This window comes from Nerophis ophidion, linkage group LG14 (genome assembly GCF_033978795.1).
Source record: "Nerophis ophidion isolate RoL-2023_Sa linkage group LG14, RoL_Noph_v1.0, whole genome shotgun sequence".
Classification (NCBI taxonomy): Eukaryota; Metazoa; Chordata; class Actinopteri; order Syngnathiformes; family Syngnathidae; genus Nerophis; species Nerophis ophidion.
In genome coordinates, this window is record NC_084624.1 from 36,782,303 (window position 1) to 36,791,289 (window position 8,987).

General features: G+C 41.7%; 1 protein-coding gene across 1 annotated transcript in view; it reads right to left on the reverse strand.

Annotated features, from left to right (window-relative positions):
- The window catches only part of abhd3 (abhydrolase domain containing 3, phospholipase), a 37,083-nt gene that overhangs the window by 25,874 nt on the left and 2,222 nt on the right, over positions 1 to 8,987 (reverse strand). Inside the window, exon 2 of the mRNA XM_061920565.1 lies at positions 5,743 to 5,906. Coding sequence (XP_061776549.1) covers positions 5,743 to 5,906 — 164 coding nt within the window. The remainder of the gene's footprint in view (positions 1 to 5,742; positions 5,907 to 8,987) is intronic.

An 8,987-nucleotide genomic window follows, 5' to 3' on the forward strand; every position in this document is an offset into this window, starting at 1 on the left:
AAAAAAAAACATTTTACCATAAAAGTCCTAGGATTTAGGGTTGTTGGGTTTATACATGCAAATCAACAGGAGGCGCCAAGTTAGAGCTTTTCTTCCTGTCACTCACACACACCTTCTAATGACCTGGGAAGATGCAGCACAGAGACCCGCCTCAAAAAATGTTTTTCAAAGTTTGTTAGCAAGTTCTCAAACAACCAAAGAGGAGTTATGAGGTTAATTTGAAGATATAACGGTGGTCTATGAAGTCGTCATCAAACAAGATACAACCCCTGGCCAAAATGATGGAGTCACCAATCTTGGAGGATGTTCATTTAGTTGTTGAATTTTATAGAAAAAAGAAAGAGACAGCAGACATGACAGAAAAGTACAGTAGTTTCAAATGACAACTATCTGGCTTTAGGAAACACTCAAATAAATTGATAAAAACACTTGTGTTGGTTAGTAAGAGTAACATTTTAGATTAGGCAGAGTAAAAATAATAGACTTACCGTATTTCCTTGAATTGCAGCCAGGGCACTAATTAATTTAAAACCTCTTCTCACTCCTGCGCTTACCAGAGGCATGCGGTAAAAGTAAGCATGCACTAATTATTTTAAAACCTCTTCTCACTCCAGCACTTACCAAAGGCATGCAGTAAACATTTGAGTGTGATGTAAGGATACCATCATGAAAAGCATATTTAATAAAAAAAAACTTTTTATGGTCTTACCTTTACTTATAAATGAAATTCATGCCAGCTCCTTCTGATCAAAAGCATCGATAACTTGTTTATAGAAGTCTTCCTTATCTTTCTTCAGTTTTAAAAGTCTCTCTGTCTTGATGGAGATCTTCCTTTATTACCTCCTTCTTCGATTAAAAGTCCACTTTAGAAAACTGCTATCAGACCGCTGCTATCAGTTAGCTCGGCTCCTCGAGTGCGGCCGACGAAAGAATTATCCTCGGACAACTACTCCTCCCTTTCTGCTCCATGGGTGATCTCTTTATCCCACCGCTGCCAACATGAATTGTTACTGTATAAATAATACACTGGGTATTTAGGACTGGAACATGCTTTATTTCAGCCCGGTTGTTTACATCGCCAGCATAGGTGTTACATCCTAAAAGGTCCGTCGTGGCCCCGCCGCGTCATATCCGTCCCAGCACATATCACGTCACTCATTTCACTTCTTCTGCAGCCGAATAGTCGCAAGAAGGATCACTAGCGCCCTCTACCACCAGGAGGCGGGAGTCATTTAATGACTCATATTTGACACACGCAGCTACGGTATTGTGACGGTCTCAAGCCGTCGTCTTGCGGGTTCCCAGGACCACCAAGGAAGAACATGGCTTGAGCAGTTTGACTTTGTTTATTTTTCAATAAAACCTCAGTCCAGGTCGCTCTTCTGCTCCTCCTCTCCGCTCGCTTGGCGTCTCCTCGCCGCCATCTTGGGCCATCTCCAGCGTGCCTTGCCTGTCTGTCGGACCGTCGGCTCCACAGGTATATTAATAAAACATAGATGCTTACTGTTCTTTTTAGCATACCAGTATTCAATAACTTGGACCTTAAATCGTACTGAATAGCTCTTAATGTTCTTCCTTTTATGCGATTTCAAATTATTGAAATCAGCCTCCTCCATTTTGAAAATGATGACAGGGGAAGTGTCATAACTGACGTCACGAGTTTGACCCGGCAATAAATACTAAGCATGCGCTAATTATTTTGCGAAGCGAGTTTGACCCGGCAGTAATTCAAGGCAGGCGCATACTATATGCCCGGCGGCAATTCAAGGAATTACGGTACTCAATTATAAGATATAATTATGGAATCATGAAAAAAAAAAACCAAAAAAAAAAAACAATCCAACACACCACTAGGATAGGATAGGTATTTATTGTCATTGCACAAGTACAACAAAACTTTGTTTTCAGCACAAACCTGTTCAAGATTAGACAAACACCAACAGTGTACAGGGTTACAGAACAAGAACGCTGATGGGTCGCCATAAGGTGCCCCGTAAAAGATTGGAAAAAGGTAAACGCTGGGGAAGGATGAGTAAAAAAATACAATTTGGACTGGGCTCCTAAGGGGGCCCAGTCTCGAGTGGGAAAAAACCTCCATAGCAAAGCACATATACATATTACAACAGATATCTAGCAACAGAGGGAAGGCAGTTCAAGGTCATGGTGGTAGGCCGCAGCTCTTCAGGCGCTGACCATCCATTCATCACCCCTACGGGATTTGCGCCGAGGGCGTTGGGTTGGGGGGGTGTATGTGTGGCGTATATTTTTTTGTGGATGTGTGTGTGTGTGTAAGCCCGCAGTGTGTCTCTATTCTGCGGCCTTCATTTATTATGCAGTCGCTGGTCCAACGTCAACAACAACAGGTGTGTGTCCATGAAAGACAAAAAAGGGAGTTTGTTGTGTCTTCGCTGCAGTGACCTTCGGGAGAGTCTCGAAGCCAGGGAAACAATCCAAGTTAGAATGATTTGTATGCGAGTGAATATAAAATTTGCTTTTCACTCTAAATTGTCTATGACTGATCCTCAAAAACTGCGGGGTAGACAGTCCGATATAATCCACAGTTCTTCCCGCATCTTCCAATCATTTGTGGCAGCTTTGGGGTTCTTTGAAGACTGCCAGCAACTTCCAATTTGTCGACAAACCAGAGCAAGGCTTACGCCAATCAGCAAATGTCCTGTTGTCATAATTCCGAATAGGTGGATATCTTCACGTCCTTGACAGAAAAGGGTCACCAGGCACGCGGCACTCCTTCTCCCAAGAGTCCGTCGTGTGTCCAGCCACAACCGCTTCGTCACGACAGCAGGTTCCCCCAAACCCAAGATCTTGTCAATTTTGTTGCACCATCTCTGGCTACTATAACTGCTTGCAGTATCTTTCATCAATCTTGCTTAAACTTTCTTTGTTACTGTTGTCAGATCAGCTTTGCACGTTGGAGTTTAGTCATGGACCGTTTTAGGGACAAGCGGTAAAAAATGAATGGATGGATTTTCCATGGGACTATTTGCAGGCCATGACATTGAGATTAGTGTGTGAATGTGAGTGTGAATGTTGTCTGTCTATCTGTTTTGGCCCTGTGATGAGGTGGCGACTTGTCCAGGGTGTAACCCACCTCTCGCCCGAATGCAGCGGAGATAGGCTCCAGCCAACCAACACCCCCCCCCCCCCCCCCCCCCACCCCCCTCACCCCCCCCCCGCTTCCCCAAAAAGGACAAGCGGTAGAAAATGGATGGATGGATGGATGGACATTGATTTTATGTATTTTCTTTAAGGACAGTTTTTACAGGTTTTGCTCTATGGCAAGAAGCGATATTATCTTGAAAAAAATATGTCATCATCCCCAAACATCCTTTCCATTGATGGAATAAGAAGTGTCCAAAATGTAAATGTAAAGTTGTGTATTTATTGAAGATGTAATGCATCTCCCCAGTGCCATTACCTGACATGCAGGGCCATATAATCAATGACTGCGGAAATGAGTCTATTACAAAAGTTCCAGCATCATCACCTTGCCCAATGAAGATTTGCGAGACATCACTGAAAACGACTTTCATCCAGGCATCAATGCTCTCAGGATTTCCTTTACTTAGCCCATTGTAACCTTGTTTTTTTTGTTGTTTAGATGTTAATGACGGTTTTTGTTTGGATTTTCTGTATTTAAATCCCATTTCCTGTAGGCGGTTCCTTACATTTCTGTAACAGTTTTGTGACTCTACTTCCTGCCCATTTGTTCTTCATTTGTGTTGCTGTGCAGTCTCTGTTTTCAAGACATGTTGCTTTGAAGTTTGCTGTCTTGACGCTTTAAAACTTTCCTTGGTCTACAACAGGGGCGCTCACACTTTTCCTGCAGGCGAGCTACTTTTCAATTGACCAAGTCGAGGAGATCTACCTCATTCCTATTTATAATTTATATTTATTTATTTATGAAAGAGACATTTTTGTTGACAAGTTAATGGTGTTTAATGATAATACAAGCATGTTTAACACACATAGATTCCTTTCTTTCATGAAGACAAGAATATAAGTTGGTGTATTTGATTCTGATGACTTGCATTGATTGGAATTAGACAGTGGTGCTGATAACGTCCGCATTTTCAAATGGAGGAAAAAAAAAGTCCTCCTTTCTGTCCAATACCACATGAAAGTGGTTGGATTTGGCATCTCATTTGTCCAACTTGCATACTCGTTTTTAAACACTTTGTTATGAGAGTAGCATATGTGTGTGGCCCTTTAATGTCTGGCAGCAGGTGAGTGACGTCAGTGACTGTGCGGGTGGGCAAGCAAGTGAGAAAGCGGTCGCTGAGGGCGGGGGAGAAATACATTGGCATCAAACTCCGTAGCTTGCTAGCTTGTGCACGCTAGCTTTCTGAGACTCTTATTTTGTTAGCACAGGCAGGATGAAACAGGTCTTTTATGGTGAAAACAGGAACTGTGCTGTCGGTCTTTAGAGTTTTGACAGTAGGTACGGAGTCTCTAGAAATAAAATGTGTTTCTCTGCGTCCGCCCTGTTAGTGATTTTTTTCTTAAATATGAGCTCGCAGCAGCCAGCGTCATCTCATAAGATCCTCGGGTGCCGAGAATGTCAAACAACTGACGAAAGTGAAGTCTTGGTATGATTGATGATTGCTCATTTTTATGTTTATTTTTTAATGCCTGGCTTGAGATCGACTGACACACCCTCCGAGATCGACCAGTCGATCGCGATCGACGTAATGGGCACCCCTGGTCTACAAGTATGCTTGCCTTTCAGAACCTTCCCATGTTGGTTTTACTTGGTCTACAGTTTAGACACAGCTGACTGTGAAAAATCGAAAATGTTTGCAACTTGCGTGATGATTTACCCTTTCGGAGAATTCTGATGATCCTCTCCATTTGTTTCAATTGACATCTCTTGGGTTGGAGCCTTAGAGATAGGGGTGAGAAGCTCTGCCATCCGGGAGGAACTCAAAGTAAAGCCGCTGCTCCTCCACATCGAGAGGAGCCAGATGAGGTGGTTCGGTCATCTGGTCAAGATGCCACCCGAACGCCTCCCTAGGGATGTGTTTAGGGCACGTCTAACCGGTAGGAGGCCACGGGGAAGACCCAGGACACGTTGGGAAGACTATGTTTCCCAGCTGGCCTGGGAACGCCTTGCGATTCCCCGCAAGGCGTTTCCAGGCCAGCCTTGCGATTCCCGGGGAAGAGCCAGACAAAGTGGCTGGGGAGAGGGAAGTCTGGGCTTCCCTGCTTAGGCTGCTCCCCCCGCGACTCAACCTCCGATAAGCTGATGAAGATGGATGGATGGACAGATGGGTTGGAGCCATGATTCATGTCAATCCACCTGGTGCAACAGCTCTCCAAGGTGTGAATACTCATTTTTTTACTGTAGACTGTAATGAACATATTAATCTAATGTAATCTAATGCTTTGGAAATTAACATTTCAAGGGTATTTCTATTATTTCCCTCAGATTTAAGTGATTCCAGTGTTTCACTCTGCTTGATCTAGAAATGAAACTGTTATTGACTACTATAATTTTTATTCTTGATTTACTTTAGCCAGAAAGTTACCATTTGAAATGACTGTACAGTTCTGTGTCATGTCTGTTATCTGCTTTTTTTCCCCTACAAATTCAAACAGATGGTGATCGCATCATTTTTGCCAGAGGTCGTATGATGTCCTTTTGTATTGCAATCTACCAGTTACTTCACTGATACTGTTTTTTGTTTTCTTTAATATGCATGCAGAGTTTGCTTGAGGACTTACTTTCTATAGACGATACCGGGTTTTGCTGTGACGAATGGTCTGAGGAGAGTCTGGATGCGGCTCTCCCAGCACCAGAAGGTGGGGTAGTAGGTCTCCGACACTATGGGACATTGCTCACGCAAAAACTGGCAAAACTTCTTGCCTCCCGAGATGAGCTGCGGCTTCTGCAAAAAACAAACAAAATATAAAACAATGATGAGACATTGAAAGTCAGCATTAGTATGGCAGCTGGATTAAGAAAAAAACACAGATTGTGTTTATTATTCAAACAAATCACAGCAATCCCGGTGATGACATCACAGATGAAATCTGATTGGATATTTAGTCAAATGTCAGATGAATTATCATTTTCCTACCATTAAACTGCCCCCCCCCCTCTTTTTTTTTTTTTACCAGTGAGATTTTTAAAAATATTTTTGTCTTTAGGGATCTCCTGATAAAAAGGCCACTATAAATACAACTTGTAATTATTATTTTGATTGATAACTTATTTTGTAAATAAATAATTAATAAAAAGATGTGAAATAAGCTGAATAAATGCATAAATATACAATAATAAATCCATCCATCCATTTTCTACCGCTTATTCCCTTCTTAGGGTCGCGGGGGGCGCTGGCGCCTATCTCAGCTACAATCGGGCTGAAGGCAGGGTACACCCTGGACAAGCCGCCACCTCATCGCAGGGCCAACACAGATAGAAAGACAACATTCACACTCACATTCACACACAATAAACAAAGTTGAACATGTATAAATAACACATTCACAGTATAAGTAAAGAACAGTATGTGTTAAATGACAGTTGCTCTTTATGTCTTCATATTCCATATGGCGTTCCGCAGGGATCAGTTTTGGGTCCTAATCTTTTTATTTTATATAATAATGATCCATGTACTGTGATGAGGTGGCGACTTGTCCTGGGTGTACTCCGCCTCCCGCCCGAATGCAGCTGAGATAGGCTCCAGCGACCCCCCGCAACCCCAAAAGGGACAAGCAGTAAAAAATGGATGGATGGGTTGATGGGTGGATGGATGATCTGTGTAATGTCTCAAAATGCTCAAAGCTGGTCTTATTTGCAGATGATACAAACATATTTTTTTCTGATAGTAACTTCAATAGACTTATTAATACAATCACTTTAGAAATGATGAAAATGCAAACATGGTTCAAAAGGAACAAGCTGTCTCTAAATTGAAGTAAAACAAATTTAATTATATTTGTAAATAAGAAGATAAATACACAAATAAAAATTATGGTTGAAGGGATCAACATTGAGCGAAGTAAATTCCTTGGTGTACTGATTGATGAAAAATTTTATTGGAAAGCACATATTAAATGTATTCATTTGAAATGATCAAGAAGCATTGGAGTGCTGGCAAAAGCACGACAAAAGCTAGATGGAGAATCCCTCCAGCAACTCTACTATTCACTCATTTATCCTTACTTAAGATACTGAGCAGAAATTTGGGGAAATAATTATAAAACCAACATACATCCCTTAACAATCTTACAAAAACGTGCACTTAGAATTATCCATAATGTGGGCTTCAAGGAGCACACAAATAGCTTATTTATCAAGGTCAAAACTGTTAACATTTCCAGATTTAGTAGCATATTTGACATGGCTTATAATGTTTAAAGCAAGAAATTATCAATTGCCTGCAGATATTCAAAGTTTATTCATAGGTAGGGATGTGGGCTATAACCCCAGAGGAAAGGCAAAATATAAACACGTTTTAGCACTTAGCACAAGGAAAAGTTTTTGTGTCTCAGTCTCTGGGGTGAGAATATGGAACAGCCTGAGTCATGAGCTCAAACACTGTTGAAACACTGAGCGTTTTAAGAAATTGTACAAATGTAATATTTTGGTTCGGCATAGTGAGGTTTAGGCTTATTTTGAATATGAGTATGAAAGACTTACATTACTCCAGGGTTTACCGCAGCGCTTTGTTGTTAAGGCAGCCGCCTTAACAACAGAGAGCCTACGCCTAAACTAAAGTCTTAACAAGCTCCTCTGCTTGGTTCTGCCTATGCCTGTATGTCTCTGCAGCACCCAGCATTGTCCCACCCACACAACCATCTGATTGTTTACACACAGAGCGGTAACAGCCAATCGGCAGTGCGTATTTAGAGGCATGTAGTCAGTTTTCAGGCAGGCAGAGAGGAGAGACAGTGGGATGAGCAGAAAGATGTTTTGCAGGTGAACATAATGCAGCGGACTCTCCCCAAATTATAATAAAGACTTCCAGGTCAACTACTAGTAACATCACTATGACCCCGTTGACGTCCTAAAAACATAAGCGGCAGCTCAGATCGCTCGCTGTCCTTGAGTTGAAGGCTAATTAGCTTTTAGCGTTACGTTAGCTCACTGTGAGGTGTGTGTGCGTGCATGAATGCGTGTGCGTCTGTCTGAGAGAAAGACAAGCATCATTGAACTACAGTTAACTAAGTCATTTAACTTTACCTTTTTATGTGTTGATTGAGCTATGTTGAAGCAGCAAAAAAGGAAATTATGTTAAATGAAGAGTTTCTGTCTCTGATAATTGATATAATAATGTAACTGCATCATAAAGCTAACATGAACTCCATGGTGTTCAGGGATGAAAAGACTCTCCTATTGCTATTGTACTATTTTTTCAGCTATAGTTACATTAATCATTAGTAATGTAGCAGCCTAGTTTTGAATGGCAGGGTCCCTGCTATCACATGTTGATAAATATATTACATTTACATAATAAAAATCAACTACAGGCTTCCCAAATGTGGTAAAAAATTAAGCATGATGAGTAACGACTTACTCACAGTAAGTCATTCATTTGCCTTGTAAGTCATTATTTTGACTTAGTAAGCCGTTATTTTGTCATTATTTTGACTTGGTAAATTACTAATTCATAATAACGACGTACTTACTATCTCAGGTAACTAGGACTGTTTTGTTTTTGGTTGAGCGGAAAACTCAACCAAAATTGTAGGCTTCTTCAGGCAACGAAGCCGGCCTACTTCACCGCAGTCAGTATCTATTGGCCCCCCCAGGCTGTGGTGGCAGCGACGAGGTGGAGATGTGATGGTGACAGGCCGAGTTACACCAATTTTGCTGTAAAAAACCCTAATACGCAAATACAATGTTGTATATCCATCCATTTCTACCTTTTATTCCCTTTGGAGTCACGGGGGGCGCTGGTGCCTATCTCAGCTACAATCGTGGGGAAGGCGTAGTACACCCTGGACAAGTCGCCACCTCATTG